General features: G+C 41.0%; 1 protein-coding gene across 9 annotated transcripts in view; it reads left to right on the forward strand.

Annotated features, from left to right (window-relative positions):
- ZDHHC20 (zinc finger DHHC-type palmitoyltransferase 20) overlaps positions 1-18124 on the forward strand; it is a 78155-nt gene that overhangs the window by 8989 nt on the left and 51042 nt on the right. For all 9 annotated transcript variants that reach the window (XM_070409316.1, XM_070409317.1, XM_070409321.1 and 6 more), the window contains exon 3: positions 2918-3021. In XM_070409316.1, the coding sequence (XP_070265417.1) occupies positions 2918-3021 (104 nt within the window). The remainder of the gene's footprint in view (positions 1-2917; positions 3022-18124) is intronic.

Genomic DNA, 18124 nt, shown 5'->3' on the forward strand with positions numbered 1-18124 from the left:
TGGATCATAGGTTGATGCTCAACCACTGAGCTACACTAGCCAGGCTGCATCATAATTTTGATGCTGGAGGGGCAAGTCCCTAGTGGCAACTCGAACCCAGAGCCAAGAGGTATTTGGGCTTGGAGCAGAAAAGAATTCAAGACTAGAGCCAGAGAAGAGGTTAAAGTGGAAAAGCAGGTTTTATTGAGCAGAGGGGACAAGCAAGAAAAGCCACTCTACTGGACTCTCCTCACCAAAGAAGGAAGATAGATCCCAGCCATCTTTATAGGTTGACTTACATCTGTTTGTAGTTTCTATGGAAAATTGCTGGTATGGGGAAATAGAGAGTGGGAAAAGGTTGAGAATAACTCTGACCTTTACAAGGTATATTTTGTGGCATTGTGTTTTCCCTTTATGGCAGTGGTTCTCAACCTTCCTAATGCCGCGACCCTTTAATACAGTTCCTCATGTTGTGGTGACCCCCAATTTCATTGTTACAAATTGAACATAATTAAAGCATAGTGATTAATCACAAAAACAATATGTAATTATATATGTGTTTTCCGATGGTCTTAGGCGACCACTGTGAAAGGGTCGTTCGACCCCCAAAGGGGTCGCGACCCACAGGTTGAGAACCACTGCTTTATGGTATGGGTAAATGATAAGGTATGAGTGAGTAGCTGTTAATCAATCTTCGCAGGAATTTTCTTTGTCCAGAGGCTCTTCATGATCTGCTTGCATCTCCAGTCAGCTGAGTTTCATGTCAGACAGCACGTAGCAGGCCCCTGACTTAACTTTGACTTTAGTTAATTTATATAGCTCTCATGCCCCTTTCCTATATCAACTTGATAATAATAATGATCTGTTAAGTACTTACTATATTACCGGCATTATGCTGAGAGATATATTTTACCTGTTTTGTAACTGAGGGTTACAATTTTTAAAAGCAAAAGCCATTTTGTTTTTGTTCTTATGGAGAGCTGAAATATTCTAAAAATATGTTAAATGTTTTTTAACATATTTCTGGAGTATATTGTTTTATATTTTGGCCGTAGTGTAAGTAACTAAATGACCAAGTTTAAAGTAATTCTAGGTTACCATTTATTTCAAAGCTATATGATATTATGTAGATGAGGATTAATAGACTTGATTGAATATCAGGCCAGGCAAAAGTATAAATCAGTGAAGTGAGTTAAGAAGTTGACAGTTGGTATAACAGTAGGAGACTGAGCTCCAGCATGCTTTTCCAAAGGAAAAAAACAAGTAAAGAAATTGTATTGAATCCACTGGGTAGAACACTGGAGGGAACAGAGATGATACAAAGTACCGATTTTGAGAATCCAGAATTTTCAATGAGGATTACAATCAGTTTTAATGGAAGTGAAAATAAGGCAAATTTGAACGTAAGAGGAGGTAGTGGTATCTGTTCTGGCACCCAGCACATTTGGTTGTGCCCCAGAAGGTCCAGAAAAAGGGAAGGTACAAGTTACCCAGACACTTCAAGAGTATGTTGTCATAGATGCAAAAAGACAGATAGGCTCAGTTAAGGTAAAGTTTGACCTTGTCAGTGAAGATACAGGCCTAGGACATAACTGCCCACCATAACTGCTTTTAGTTAAAGTTTAATTTCAGACCATCCTTTGTGGTTACTTTAGGTCTCTGAGTTGACAACTTTTATTTTATTTTAAAAGAAACTTTTTTAAAACCAAAAACATAAGGAAAAATAACCTCAGACCAAAGGAAGAACAGGATTTATTATGTGCCAGGCATTGTTGTGTTTTGCATTTATTATATTAACTCATAAATATTAAGCAACTAACTTTAATGATTCTAGTGGTTTATTGAAGTCTGAGCAAATTATTTGGGGAGTAGAGTATGAAGGGGTAATGAATTCATAAGGTAATGGAGAAGGTTTTTGTGGAAGAAGTAGTATTTGATCTGAAATTTAAAATGGGTAGAACAAACTTTTTAAAAAATATATTTCTATTGATTTTAGTGAGAGAGGAAGGGAGAGGGATAGAGAGATAAAAACATCGATGAGAGAGAAACACCGATTGGCTGCCTCCTGCACATCATCTACTGGGGATTGAACCCGAAACCCGGGCATGTGCCCTGACCGGGAATTGAACCAGTGATCACTTGGTTCATGGATCAACGTTCAATGAGTGAGTCACACAGGTTGGGCATACTTGTGTTTTTTAGTGGGTTTGTGATGTTGAATTCTAAACTTAGAATTTAAGTACCTGGTAGATAGTTCTTGCTTCTTGTGGAAATCATTCTCACTTCTTCCAAATAGAAAACTACAGAACCCAACAGAGATGTATTTGGAGATAAAGATGTTGTAGTCTTACACTAATTTACTTGGGAAAGAATTATGACAGAAATTCAAAGTGGCTGAAATTTTTGATTACCTTATGTTGAAAGGAGAATGAAATTTAGGATATCTTTCTGAACAATCCAAGAATTAAATTTTCTAATGTACTGATTATTTGCTGTGTTATGAACTTCCTTTATTTTCAGTTCATAGTTAATGTTCATAGTAATGGAACATTTATTTAATATTCATAGCAATGGATTTAATGTTCATAGTAATGGAATCTGGTTTAAGTCATTGAAAATCTAACTTTTAGAAGAGCTTGAAATGCAACCAGTGAAAGAGGTGTTTCAACTTATATCTTCAGCAACTCAATAAAATCAAATCTCATCTCAGACTAATATTACAGAAACTATAAATCATGCTCTTAAATACAGAATGCTCCTTCATATCTGTAATATTACATCATGCAGATAAAGGACTTTATATATTTTATATCTTTAGTGTGTTATAATTATTTTTTATTAGGTTAAACCTCCTGACCCTAAATATAGTGTTTTAATGTAATGCTTTTTCCTGTTTTCACCAGGATTCAATGAAATATTATTTGTTTTTATTTACCAGGAAAGGCCGTTGTTTACCTTGTGGCTTTTCATCTGTTCTTTGTTATGTTTGTATGGTCCTATTGGATGACAATTTTCACCTCTCCCGCTTCCCCCTCCAAAGAGGTAAATTTAATGTTGGTAAATTGCCAAATGTTGTAACTATGGAAATATTTTCCCTGTGTTACCTTTGTTAAAGCTTTATTATATGGTGTATTTGTTCTGTTTCCATTCATGGATCCTGCTTGGTAATTCTGCATTGTGGATGACTCATAAGCCTATTCTCAGATACAACTCTACTGACATAGCATAGTTAAAAATTAATGATGTGTTAAAGTTTAGCTGTACTTATATTCTTCTGCCATGTTATATTTTGTTAAAGACATACTTATGTTACTGGAGTAAAAAAATCTTAAGGGACAGAATGAAGTTAGAAAAGTAGGTTTTAGTTTTAGATATCTTTTAACATATTTCTCGGGTCTGAATGAGTATGCTACAACTAAAGAGTTGATTTGATTGTGGGAATAAATTGTCTAGGGCAGTGGTTCTCAACCTTCCTAATGCCGCGACCCTTTAATACAGTTCCTCATGTTGTGGTGACCCCCAAACATAAAATTATTTTCATTGCTACTTCATAACTGTAATTGTGCTACTGTTATGAATCATAATGTAAATATCTGATATGCAGGATGTATTTTCATTGTTACAAATTGAACATAATTAAAGCATAGTGATTAATCACAAAAACAATATGTAATTATATATGTGTTTTCTGATGGTCTTAGGCGACCCCTGTGAAAGGGTCATTCGACCGCCAAAGGGGTCGCAACCCATAGGTTGAGAACCGCTGGTCTAGGGTATTGCTTGTTACACCTTAATTTGGCTAGTGTTTCTTCTAGTTGAAGTTTCTATCTGGAAAATAATGTGAGTGAACGTTTACATAGAGTAAGTTTCAAGACCAGTGTCTCTCTCTTGCCTTGACATCGCCTGAATTCACCTTTACCTGTAATTTAATATAGCTAGATGTTTAATATATTCCCTAGAGTTAGGATCGTCTGAGTTTGTTTTTTCTGCTGTAACATATTACTTAATGAATCTGAGTCTTAGTTTCTCATTGGAAAATGAAGTTAATATTAATGCCTGTCTCTGTAGGATGTTTTTGTGAGAATTAAATGAGATTCACTCATGTAAAGCTTTTGATATAGTACCTGCCACATGATTAGCACTCAGATATTGGCTGATGATGACAATGTAATTATTTCTCTTCATAATTCTTTAAATTTATAGACCAGATGTTTAAAATGATCAACTTCCACTTAACTTTTTATAGAATAATATATATGCAGAAAAATATACATACCATAAGTGTACTGATGAATTTGAAAATTCACAAACTAAACACACTTGAGTGACTACCACCCAGGTAAGAAGCAGAACATTACCAGCTTCCCGTAGCTTCATGCTCCCTTTCACTAACCCACTTCATGGGAAGCCACTCCAGTAGCACTGATTAGTTTTGCCTAGTATTTCACATAGATGGGGTCATACAGGACATATACTTTGTGTGTGGCTTCTTTCATTAACATCCTGTTTGTGAGATTTGTTCCTACTGTTGTATAGAATTGTGGGAAATTCATTCTCATTATTTAGTATTTAGTTGTGGTCTATAACACAATTTATATACCTCATCTGCTGTTGATGGGTACAGACGTTTGGGTAGCTTCCAGTTTAAGGTTACTACAAATAGTGCTGCTGTGAACATTCTAGTGCATGGACAAATGCATATACATACACACATACATATGTGCATACATATATAGTTCTTTTGGGTAGATGCATAGGAATAGAATTGCTGGATCATAAGTTATATATACATTCGTCATTAGTAGATAATGCCAATTTTTTTGTCCATTTTCTTATTGTGTGCTTTTGTTTTAAGGGGTATTATAAAACATTAATAAAACAGTGTTTCTTCAAGTACATTCTTCAGACATTGGTAATAGTCGACCCTTAGATTTATGCCATCCATATCTAAATCTCTTAAGTTGAGAAAAGGGCCTGATTTTATTTAATCAATCACTTGTCGTGATGGCTGTTGAAACATAGCATACATGAGAATTTAGTTCTCATTATGGAAAATAAAAATTAGAATAAGAAAAAGCAATTGGTAATACTTTTAAGAAGCAGTATAGTATAGAGGTTAAGAACTCAGACTAGCTCCAGACTGCCCAGGTTCAACTCTTATCTCTGCTACTGAGCAGTTGTGTGATGGCAGAGACTTTGCTTAGCTGTCTGTAGCTCAGACCTCTCCCCTGTAAAATGAGGATGACAGTACTACATACCTATGGGATTGTTTTAAGGGTTGAATCAAGTAATATATGTGATTAATAAATGTATAGTAATATATACTGAGTGGCCAGATTATTATGACCACCTGACGTTTGTAGGCCAATTAGCTATAATTTTGCGCTGAAGTTGCTAGAGGGCCAGACCATTAAACGTCAGAAAAGCACAACATACCTAAGTATTGTTGCTGATCAAGTTCATCCTATCATGTTGATGGCGTATCCCAATGGAGATGGCTTCTTCCAACAAGACAATGCACCATGCCATGGTGCTCGTATTGTCCAGGAGTGCTTTCAAGAACGTGAGGGAGACTTTACCTTGCTTGGGTGGCCCCCACAATCACCAGATCTCAATCCAATTGAGCATTTGTGGGACAAAGTTAAAAGAGCCATCAGGCAGCTGGTTCCACAACCATCAAATCTCACAGAACTAGACAGTGCTATTCATCAGGCATGGTGTCAGATTCCTCGCATCACCTTTCAACATCTCGTGGAGTCAATGCCAAGAAGAATCGCTGCAGTATTTATTGAAGGCAAAAGGTGGCCCAACGAAATACTGCTGGGGTGGTCATAATAATCTGGCCGGTCATAATAATATGGCCACTCAGTGTATAATTAATACTATACTAGTAAAGTGCTTCAAAGAATGCCTAGGACACAATAAGTGTCATCTAAATGCCATTATCTTCTTTTCTATTGGTTGTTTTTGGCACCCATTTGGCCTTCTGGCCAGGGCTTAAGCTTTTATATCCACTGCTTCCCTATTTCCACAAGTTTAGCTGCCTGTCCAATTATGCATCCAGTGTCCCTGCTTCACACATCCTGCCTTCCTTGTCATGACTCTATTATCTAGTATTGTAATTGGTGTTTTACTTGTTTGTATTACCCTGTGGGTGCAATGTGCCTTAGCTAGTTTGGCTCAGTGGATAGAGCGTTGGCCTGCAGACCAAAAGGTCCCAGATTCGATTCTGGTCAAGGGCACATACCTGGGTTATGGGCTCGATCGCCAGTAGGGGGCATGCAGGAGGCAGCCAATCAATGATTCTTTCTCATCATTGATGTTTCTGTCTCTCCCTCTCCCTCTCTGAAATCAATAAAAAAATATATTTTTTTAAAAAAGAAACATTTTTACTAGACTTTATGAATGTACTTTTGAAGGCAAGGTGTATATTTTTAGTTTTTGGACCCTTAATAACTGGGACAGTGCCACACTCTTTCTTGGTATTTAATGTATATTTAAATTAAAACTGTCTGAACACCAAACCTAAAATGATATTTCATAGTTTGAATTATGTTCAGTAGTTTTTAATGGAAAATAGACTTCTAGTAATAATTTCAAAACACTAATTCATTTTAAATTTTGTTTTATTCCATTCCTCATCTAAAATTTGGGCATTTCTTGAGATTTTCATTTGGTGTTAGTTTTCATAATTTATAACCTTAATTCTTAAGGAAAAATAATTATGTTAAGGCCTGGAATACTGTGATAGGCTACAGATAGGACAGCCCAGGGAAATTTGTTCAGATTTCACAAGGAAACTAAAATTTGCTTAGAACATCTCCTATCCAGATACGTATTTAAGGTCATGTTACCGGCATTGGAGTTTTTGGGTTCCCCAAGATAGAAATCAAGAAGAACCCCCAGAGAAACTTCCAGACAGGATTTTAAAAAATAGCTTTTTATTTTTAGATTATAGTTGATGTACAATAGCATATTAGTTTAAGGCAAGCATGTCAAAGTCGCAGCCCATATGCCTCATTTATTTGGCCCGTGTTAGCCTTTGAGTTTGACATGCTTGGTTCAAGGTGTATAGCCCAGTGATTAGACATTTATATAATAAATCTAGTTACTCACCTGGCACCATACATAGTTATTACAGTTTTATTTACTATACTAGAGGCCTGGTGCACAAAAATAGTGCATTGGTAGGGTCCCTAGGCCTGGCCGGCAATCAGGGCTAATCTGTGGGGCTGCTGGCGGGGCCATTGGTGTCCCCGCTTGCACCCACCTTGGCCTGATGCAACCCGCTCGCTGATTGCCCCCACTCACACCTGCCTTGGCCTGGCACTGCCCGCTCACCTGCTCCACCATCCTTCCACGGTCCAGCTCTCATCAGGGCCCATCGGGGCCAGCAGCGCCTCCACTGCCGCCCGCTACCAGCGCTGCGTTGCTGACGCCCGCCATGTTCCACGCCGCCCCCCGGTGGTCAGCACATATCTAACTCCCCGTCCATCAAACTCCTGCCCATGGGGACAACTTGCATATTAGCCTTTTATTATATAGGATTCCCTATGCTGTACTTTACATCCCTGTGACTATTCTGTAACTACCATTTTGTACATCTTAATCCTTTACCTTTTTTACCAATTTCCTCAACCCTCCTCCCAACTAGCAGTCATCAAAATATTCTCTGTTTGTGTGACTTTGTTTCTGTTCTTCTTGTTCATTTAACTTGTTTTTTTAGATTCCACATATAAGGGAAATCATATGGCACTTGTCTTTCTCTGTCTGACTTATCTCACTCAGCACAATTTCCTCTAGGTCCATCAGTGTTGTTGCAGATGACTGGATTTCATTCTTTATTATAGCTGAGTCATATTCCATTGTATATATGCATCACTTCTTTATTCATTCATCTTTTTTTATGTTTTTATTGATTTAAGAGAGAGGAAGGAAGAGGGAGAGATAGAAATATTAATAATGAGAATCATCTATCAGCTATATCCTACATGCCCCCTACTGGGGATCGAGCCCCCAACTCAGGAGTAGAATCATGTGCCCTGACCAGGAATAGAACCATGACTTCTTGATTTATGGGTCAACCCTCAACCACTGAGTCACACCGGCAGTGCTCCATTCATCTATTGATGGACACTTAGGTTGTTTCCATATCTTGGTTATTGTAAATAATGCTACAGTGAACATATGGATGTACAGTATATGTTGTTGTTATTAATCCTCACCGGAGGACATGCTTAAAGAGAGAAAGGGGGAGGGAGAGAGAGAGAGAGAGAAACATCTATCAGTTGTGTTCTGCATATACCCCAATCAGGGATTGAACTCACTATTCAGGTATGTGCCCTGACTGGGAATCAACCAACAACCTCTCGGTTCACTCAACCAACTGAGCCACTCTGGCAGGGCTATATACTGGGTGTACTAGTTAATCGGATTTTTTTCAATAGGTGGAGTTAACATATGTTGATATATACGCGATTTGATATGTATGCTATTTTGTTGTATTGACAACAAGCTTCAAAGCTTTATCTGTCAAATTTGCTGAAGGTGTTAACATCATAGATATTTTTATGCTTAAAAATGTCAAAGTTTGTGCCAAAAAAAAAGTATTTGCAGGAAGTTTTAATTCAATATTTTGAAGAAAAGTGCTGCTGAATACTTTGGGAAGCTTATGGTGAACATGCTCCATCTCAAGATACTTGTGAACGCTGGTTTAAACGCTTTAAAAGTGACGAGTTCGATGTGAAAGACAAAGAACAATCAGGTCAACTGAAAAAGTTTGAAGACCAACAATTATAAACATTATTGGATGAAGATGCATGTCAAACTCAAAAAAACAACTTGCAGAAAGATTAAACGTTGCTCAGCAAACCATTTCCAATTGTTTATAAGCAATGGGAAAGATTTAAAAGGAAGGAAAATGGGTCCCACATCAACTGAATGAAAGACAAATGGAAAACCGAAAAGTCACCAGTAAAATGTTGCTTCAATGGCACAAAAGAAAGTCTTTTTTGCATCGAATTGTGACTGGCGATGAAAAGTGGTTTTATTTTGAGAATCCAAAATGCACAAAATCCTGGGTTGATCCAGGTCAACCATCAACATCAACTGCAAGGCCAAATCGCTTTGGAAAGAAGACAATGCTCTGCGTTTGGTGGGATCAGGAAGGTGTGGTATATTATGAGCTTCTAAAACCAGGTGAACTCGTTAATACTAATCACTACTGACAACAAATAATCAATTTGAACCACGCTTTGATCGTGAAATGACCAGAATGGGCCAGAAGACATGGCAAAGTAATTTTGCTTCATGATAATGCACCATCACACACTTCAAAACCAGTTAAAAGACATATTAAAAGATCTTGCCTGGGAAGTATTAACCCACCTGTCGTATTCACCAGACCTTGCTCCTTCAGATTACCACTTGTTCCGATCGATGGCACACGCACTTTCTGAGCAGCACTTCAAAACGTGGAAAATTGGATCTCTGAATGGTTTGCCTCAAAACAAGAAAAGTTATATTGGGATGATATCCACAAATTACCTGAAAGGTGGGGGAAATGTGTAACTAGTGATGAACATTACTTTGAATAAAGCACTTTTGATGTTTCTCTTGAAATTATTGTGTGTTTTTTATTACAAAATCCACCATTATTAACCAGTACACCTAGTATTTATTTTTTTAGTTTTTGGATAAATACCTAGAAGTGGAATTGCTGGGTCCTTTCTTGCTTCTAGTTACAGCCTTTGTTTTAAAGTCTGTTTTGTTGCCATGGATGGGTGGCTCAGTTAGTTGGAGTATCGTTCCATGCACCAAAAGGTTGCAGGTTCAGTTCCCAGTCAGGGCATATTTCCTAGGTATGCACATACCTAGGTTACGGGGAGTGTATAGAAGGCAATTAATGATCAATGTTTCTCTCTCACATCAATGTTTCTCTCTCTCCGCCCCCCCTTTAAAAATAATCAATAGAAACATATCCTTGGGTGAAGATCAAAAATAAATAAATTTTAAAAAATAAAAATAAAGTCTTTTTTGTCTGGTATAAGTATTGCTACCCCACCTTCCCCCCCCACTTTCCATTTTCATAAAATATCTTTTTCCATCCCTTTACTTTCAGTCTGTGTGTGTCAAAATATCTTTTTCCATCCCTCTAAGTTTGTGTGTGTCTTTCCGTCTGAAACAAGTCTCTTGTAGACAACATGTAAGGATTTTGTTTTATTATCCATTCAGCCACCATATGTCTTTTGAATGGAACATTTAATCCATTTGCATTTAAAGTACTTGTTGATAGATATGAGTTTTTGCCATGTTATTATTCCTATTTTCTATCTTTCTCCTTCTTCTTAAAGAAGACATTTCTTGTTATACTGGTTTGATGGTGATGAACTCCTTTAGCTTTTTCTTGTCCCAGAGGCTCTTTATTTGTACTTCAATTCTAAATTATAGTATTGCTGGGTAGAGTAATCTTGGTTGTAGGTCCTTGCTTTTCATCACTTTAAATATTTCTTGCCACTTTCTAATGGCCTGTAAAGTTTCTGTTGAGAAATCAGCCAACAGTCTTATGGACGCTCCCTTGTAGATAACTAACTGTCTTTGGCTGCTTTTTAGATTCTCTCTTTATCTTTAACCTTTGGTATTTTAATTATGACGTGTCTTGGTATGGGCCTCTTTGGGTTCATCTTGTTTGGAACTCTTACTGGATTAGGGAAGTTTTCTGATATTATTTTTTCAAGCAAGTCTTCAACTCCTTGCTCTGTTCTCCTTCTGGTATCCCCCTGATGCAAATGTCAGTACACTTAAAGCTGTCCCAGAGGCTCCTTACACTATGCTTTCTTTCTCTCTCTCTCTCTTTTTTTAATATATTTTTATTGATTTCAGAGAGGAAGAGGGAGGTAGAGAGAGATAGAAATATCAATGATGACAGAGAATCATTGATTGGCTGCCTCTTGCACACTCCCTACTGGGGATTGAGTCTGCAAACCAGGCATGTGCCCTTGACTGGAATCAAACCCGGCACCCTTCAATCCCTAGGCTGACGCTCTATTCACTGAGCCAAACCAGCTAGGGCTATGCTCTCTTTTTTTGGATTCTTTCTTTGTGCTGTTCTGATTGGGTATTTTTTGCTTCCTTATATTCCAAATCAGTGATTTGATTCTTGGCTTCATCTACTCTACTATTGATTGATTCCCTTTCAGTTATTCTTCATTTTAGTTAGTGTGTCTTTTTTTGTTGTTAATCTTCACTTGAGAATACTTTTTCATTGATTTTTAGAGAGAGTAGAAAGGACGAGGGGAGACAAAGCAGAGACACATCGATTGGTTGCCTTCCTTATTCACCCCGATCAGAACTGAGGATCGAACTTGCAAGCCAGGTACATGCCCTTGACCGGGAATTGAACCTGTAACCCTTCAGTGTGTGGGTCAACGCTCTAACCACTGAGAAACACTGGCCAGGACAGTGTGTCCTTCATTTCTGACTGACTCTTTTTATGCTGTTGAAGTTCTCACTAAGTTCATTGGACGTCCTTATAACTAGTGTTTTGAACTCTACATCTAGTAGATTGCTTGTCTCCATTTTTTTTTTTAGTTTTTTTACTGGAGTTTTCTGTTCTTTCATTTGGGACATATTTCTTTGTCTCCTCATTTTGACAGTCTCCCTGTGTTTGTTTCTATGTATTAGGTAGAGCTGCTGTGTCTCCCAGGCTTGGTAGAATGGCCTAGTGTTATAAGTGTTCTATGGGATCCAATGGCACAGCCTCCTCAATCACCTATGCTGGGTCCTCGAGGTGCACCCACCAGGTGGGCCATGTACACCCTCCTCTTGTAGTTGAGCTTTGATTGCTGTTGGCACATCAATGGGAGGGATTTATTCCCAGGCTGATTGGCTTCCACAACTGGCTGCGACCATTGTGGATGACCTGCTATGCAGCAGTTCACCTCACAGTGAAAGACTCATTTCAGGGGGGCTGTGGTGCCCACTAAGTCTGCCCCTTGCATGTATCACTTGTGGAGGTTGTTGTATGGTGCTTTGGCATGGTCTGAAGCTGTCCAGTGGGTGCACTGGCTCTGTGGCATCTCAGGAAGTGTACTCAAATCTCAGCGGCCTATGTCCTGCACACGTGTTTGTAGGTAGGACCTACAAACCTGTCTGAAGATGGATGCTACTTGTGCTGGGACTGGAGGTTCCTGGGAGAATCCAAGCTGAGAGAGGCCAGCTGCTGCTAGTGCCAGTCCTGGGGCCACAGCAAGAGGTATGGCATACGTAGAGGCCAGATGATGCTTGTTTGAGAGAGAGTAGGGAAGTCCAAAGCATGAACCAAAATAGGCTGTTTGCATGGAAAAGCCACTGGAAACGGCATGGGTGGGCCCACAATTTAGGTGGGGTGGGGCCTCAGGAAATCAGCAAGGAGGGGCCAACACTGTTAGCCAGGTTGATGGAGACTCAGATATAGTGCCTGCCTGCTGGCTTTGTCGGGGGAGGGCTCAGAAAAGGAACGATGGCCTCTGCTGGCACTTCTGTCTGGGAGAAAGCTGCCCCTCCAACCATCACCCTGACACCAGACAATTCAGTCCCTCCCTGTATCTCCTCGTACGACACCTTTCGAGCTGCTGCCCCAGCTTTGGAGCTCAGAGAGTGAGTTCATCAGCAAGTTTGTGTGTGGACTTTTTAAGAGGAACATCTGGCTGGGTAACCAGGAGTCCTCTCTCTCACTCACCCACAATCCCTGCTGGTTTTCACAGCTGAAGTTATGGGCACCAGAACCCTGTTCTGGGGGGCATAGTGTGGGCCTGGGACCCTCATTCCTCAGGAGGGACCTCCACAGGCAAGGTAACCTTTCTGATATTTAATAAACTGGGACCAGTCTGTTCCATGTCTTCGCCTGTTTTACCAGTCTTGTAGTGGCATTTTCATCATATCCTTAGTTGTAGGACTTCTGTTCAGCTAGATTTTAGGCAGTTCTGAATGATGGTTGTTCCGTATTTTAGTTGTAATTTTGATGTGATTGCGGGAGGAAGCAAGTACAGAGTTTACCTACACTTCCATCTTGACAAGAAATCTCTCAGACAGATTTTATTAAGCTTTTGCTTGAGCACAAGGGAGGCAGCACAGAGGAAGATCCTTCAAACTGGCTCTGCTTGGCGGCTTTGATAAGCTGGGAACAGAGTGGGCTTGTGTGAAAAAACAGGCTTTTTTGAGATAGGTGGGCTTGTGGAATTTTCCATTTCAGGTTCTGTCTACTTCCTCCTTCTGTCAGGTTGCTTAACAACTATCTTTGTTCCTGGGCTGTGAGGGCCAAGATGTTGAACTGTTCATTACTGCCATCCTAGAAAGGTAGTATAGCGGTCAAACCTTGATCAATTGTGTATGTATTTTAAACATCTGCACTTAGAAAGGATATAAAATCAGCTCGCTCTGCGTTTTTGAGTAGGGAGTGGAAGGGTGGTGAAATTTTTGCCTCCTGGATTTCCTCTGGCCATCTGGTGTCCTTGGAGCCCTTTGCTGTCTCAGCCATACCATAAGGTTTTCATTCTCTGCTTATGAATGTTTCAGAGACATTCCTTTCAGGGAAGAACTTTCTAACAAATTATAATTTTTTTTTAAAGAATGGGCCATCTTACAACGTAGGTAAATATTTCTGTACCTGAAAATTTCAAGAGGGGTGGATCTTGGAAATGTGGTCTGAAGATTCCTCCCTGCCTGAGGTTAGATAAGTGACCTCAGATCTCAACTGTAAGATCACTGGAATCTTTCCTGACTTCTTTCTGTCCTCTTTATTTGTCCGTGTTGCTTCTTGGTTTTTATAAGTAGTTTGGGATTTCTTATGCCATCAAGATTGGATTGGGGGAGCCAGGCCAGGTAATCTGAATACATTCCTCCACTTCTTACACTGTGATGTTTTGGTCAGGTTAGAGTAATGGTCTTTAAAAAGCAAGAACATGTATTTTATATCAGTAGTACCAAGGGAAACATGCTAGAATAGAACTCAAAAGACTTGTATTTAATTATAGAAGAAACCATAGGCAGCACAATCTCAGACATCTCTCATAGCAATATGTTTATGGCTACATCTCCCAAGGAAACTAAGGAAAAAATAAACAAATGGGACTCATCAAAATAAAAAGCTTCTGCACAGCAAAAGAAACCATCAACAAAATGAAAAGGGAGCCCACTATATGGGAGAACATATTTGCCAATGATGTATCTGATAAAGGGTTAATATCCAAGATATATAAAGAACTCATATAACTTAACAAAAGGAAGACAAACAATCCAATTAAAAAGTGGGCAAAGGACCTAAATAGACACTTCTCCAAAGTGGACATATGGAAGGCCAAGAGACATATGAAACAAATGCTCAAAGGCACTAATCATTTGAGAGATTCAAATTAAAACGACAAAAGGACTTGCATGCATGCATATGAGCATAACCAATGGACACAGACAGTATGAGGGTGAGGGCATGTGCTGGGGGGTGGGAGTGGCCGGGGAGAGGTCAATGGGGGAAAAAGGAAACTCATGTAATACTTTAAACAATAAAGAATTTAAATTTAAAAAAAATTAAAACAACAATGAGGTATCACCTCATACCTGTCAGAAGGATCCCATCAACAAATCAACAAATGACAAGTGCTGGTGAAGATGTGGAGAAAAGGGAACCCTAGTACACTGCTGGTGGGACTGCAGACGGTGCAGCCATTATTGAAAACAATATGGACTTTCCTCAAAAAATTAAATATGGAACTGCCATTTGAACCAGTAATCCCACTTCTAGGATAAGAATATATATCCTAAGAAACCCAAAACATCAATCAGAAAGAATGTATGCACCCCTATGTTCATAGCAGCACAGTTTACAGTAGCTTAAGATCTGGAAATAGCCAAAGTGCCTATCAGTAGATGAATGGATAAAAAAGCTGTGGTACATTTATACCATGGAATACTATGCAGTAGTGAAAAAGAAGAATCTCTTACCCTTTGATATAGCATGGAGGGACCTGGAGCGAATCATGCTAAGTGAAATAAGTCAGTCCGAGAAAGACAAGTACCACATGATTTCACTCATGTGAAATCTAAGTAACAAAATAAACTGATGAGCCCTAGCCAGTTTGGCTCAGTGGATAGAGCCTTGGCCTGTAGACCAAAGGGTCCTGGGTTCAATTCAGGTCAAGGGCATGTATCTTGGTTACAGACTCCTCCCAGCCCAGGCCCTGGTCAGGGAGGCAACCAGTCGTGTTTCTCTCACATCAATGTTTCTCTGTCTCTCTCCCCCACTCTCCCTAAAAATCAATGGAAAGATATTCTTGGGTGAGGATTAACTAACTAACTAAATAAATAAGTAAACTGATGAAGGGAGTGGATCCAGAGACCTGGAAGCATGAAACAGAGTGAGGAATTTCGGAGAGAAGGCGGGGGTGGGAGGAGGGTAAGTGGAAGGGAGGTAATCAACCAAAGACTTTGTATGCATACATGCATAACTCATGCAAACAGACAACAGGGTGATGAAGGCCTGGGGTGAAGGGTGGGGGTAGGCTAGACGGGGTTAATGGGGGATAAAAGGGGACATATGTAATACTTTCAACTAATTATTTTTAAAAATGAATTTAAAAAGACATATTTAATAGCAGCTCTGCCATTAATTGTATAGTCTCAGACAGTTCCCTGAGCCTCTTGGGATCAGTTTCCTCAACCATAGCTCTTTCTTCTATGCCAAACTGTTGCCTTGTTTATAACAAAACTACAGGCCCGGTGCACAAAAATTTGTGCACTTGGGGGCAGGGAGGGGTCTCTCAGCCCGGCCTGTGCCCTCCCGCAGTCTGGGACCCCTCAGGGGATGTCCACCTCCTGGCTTAGGCCCACTCCCCGGGGGATCAGGCCTAAGCTGGCAGTCAGACATCCCTCTGGCAGCCCGGCAGCCCTTGGGGATGTCCACTTGCCAGCAGGGAGCAGGCCTAAGCTACAGTCGGAAATCCTTAGCGCTGCTGAGGAGGCGGGAGAGGCTCCTGCCACCACCACTCTGCTGGCAGCTGTCAGCCTGGCTTGTGGCTGAGCAGAACTCCCCTTGTGGGAGCGCACTGACCACCAGGGGGCAGGTCCTGCATTGAGCATCTGCCCCCTGGTGGTCAATGTGTGTCATAGTGACCAGGCATTCCCATTTGTTCTGCTGTTAGGGTAAATTTGCATATTACCCTTTTATTATATAGGATAGAGACCTGGTGCACGGGTAGGGGCCAGCTGGTTTGCCCTGAAGGGTGTCCTGGATCAGGGTGGGGGTCCCACTGGGGTGCCTGGCCAGCCTGGTTGAGGGGCTGAGGGCCGTTTTCAGGCTGGCCACACCCCCTTCAGGGTTGGGGTCCCCACTGGGGTGCCGGGCCAGCCTGGGTGAGGGGCTGATGGCTGTTTGCAGGCTGGTCAAGCTCCCCAGTGGGGACCCTCACCCCATGGGGGTGTGGCCAGCCTGGGTGAGGGGTTGAGGGCCGTTTTCAGGCTGCCCACAGCTCCTTCAGGGTGGGGGAGTCCCGCTGGGGTGCCTGGCCAGCCTGAGTGAGGGGCTGATGGCCGTTTTCAGGCTGGCCATGCCCCCCAGCGACCCAAGCTCCCAGCCTCTCCTTTTTTTCTTTTTTTTCTTTATGGGATTTATTTATCTTATATAATTGAAACTTTGTAGCCTTGAGCGGAGCCGAGGGCCGGCCAGGGCAGGCGGGAAGCTTGGCTTCCTTCATTGCCGGAGGCAACCCAAGCCTCCTGCTCACTCCAGCTCTGTGGCCGCCGCCATCTTAGTTGGGTTAATTTGCATACTTGCTTCTGATTGGCTGGTGGGCATGGCTCGAGTGTAGTGGAGGGACAGTTAAATTGCATGTTTCTCTATTATTAGATAGGATAGGCTACATTGATAAGCTAGTACTGTTATTGCTGATGAGGCATTAAGAGTATGGGGAGTTGGTATTTGAGTTAACAGGCAGACCAAAATATCTATATACAGTGGGGCCTTGACTTATGAGTTTAATTCGTTCCGAGACTGAGCTGGTTAAGGAGCTCATTAAGGAGCTCGTTAACTCAAATTACTCTGTCAACTCAATGCAAAAAATCAGCCGAGAGACAGCTGGTATCTCAAAAAACTCACTAGTTGGGACACTCGTAAGTCTAGGCCCCACTGTATATAAAAGCCTAAGTGACATAGCCAGACACTTGGAGAGGAGGAGCAGTGACGCATCCAGCTCACTCCCATCCAAAGAGCAGCAGCCGTGCAAGTAACCCACCCCCATCTGAGGAGCAACAGACTTGCAATCAACCTGTCCAAGTCCAAGGAGCAGTGGCCCCACAAGCAGCCCACCACATGAGAGGAACAACAGCAGCGTGCACCCAGGCCCCATTCAAGGAACAGCAGCCACGTGAGCAGTCCGCCCCAGTTCAAGGAGTAGCAGCCTCGTGATCAGCACACCCTCTGAGGAACAGCAGCTGTGTGAGACGCCTCCCCCCACCAGCCAGAGGAGCCACCACGGTTGTGAACAGCACCCACCAGAGGAGCTACTGCCAACTGAGGAGCAACTGCTACCACAACCACCAAAGGAGCAACTGCGGCCCGAGGAGCCACAGCCACCCTAGGAGAAGCCCCTTAACGATTCAACATCTAGATCTGTTGGTGAGATCAAACATAGGTAGACAAAGAAACCCCCAAAGGAAAGAAGAGGAGAACTTGCCAGAAAAGCAGCTAAGTGAAACAGAGGCATGCAACATGTCAGAGAATTCAGATTAAGGGTCCTAGAGTGGATAAACCAGATTGAGGAAAAAATCAATTTATGCAAGAATCAAGAAGAAACAGATGAAAAAATCAACAACTTATGTAAGAATCAAAAAGAAATGGATGAAAAAATCAATAACTTACGTAAGAACCAAGAAGAAATGAAGAGTGATATAGCTGCAATAAAAAACACCATTGAAAGTTTCAACAGTAGACTAGGAGAAGCGGAGGACTGAATTAGCGAATTAGAAGACAGGGAAACAAAACACACTCAAATTGAACTGCTATTGGAGAAAAAAATTAAAAGACAGGAGGAGAGCCTAAGGGAGCTTTGGGACAACATGAAATGAAACAACATATGAATAATAAGGGTGCCAGAACAACAGAAAGAGGAACAAGGGT

Source organism: Myotis yumanensis, unplaced genomic scaffold (assembly GCF_028538775.1).
Source record: "Myotis yumanensis isolate MYYU_CA2020_CCGP unplaced genomic scaffold, mMyoYum1.0.hap1 SCAF_3, whole genome shotgun sequence".
NCBI lineage: Eukaryota > Metazoa > Chordata > Mammalia > Chiroptera > Vespertilionidae > Myotis > Myotis yumanensis.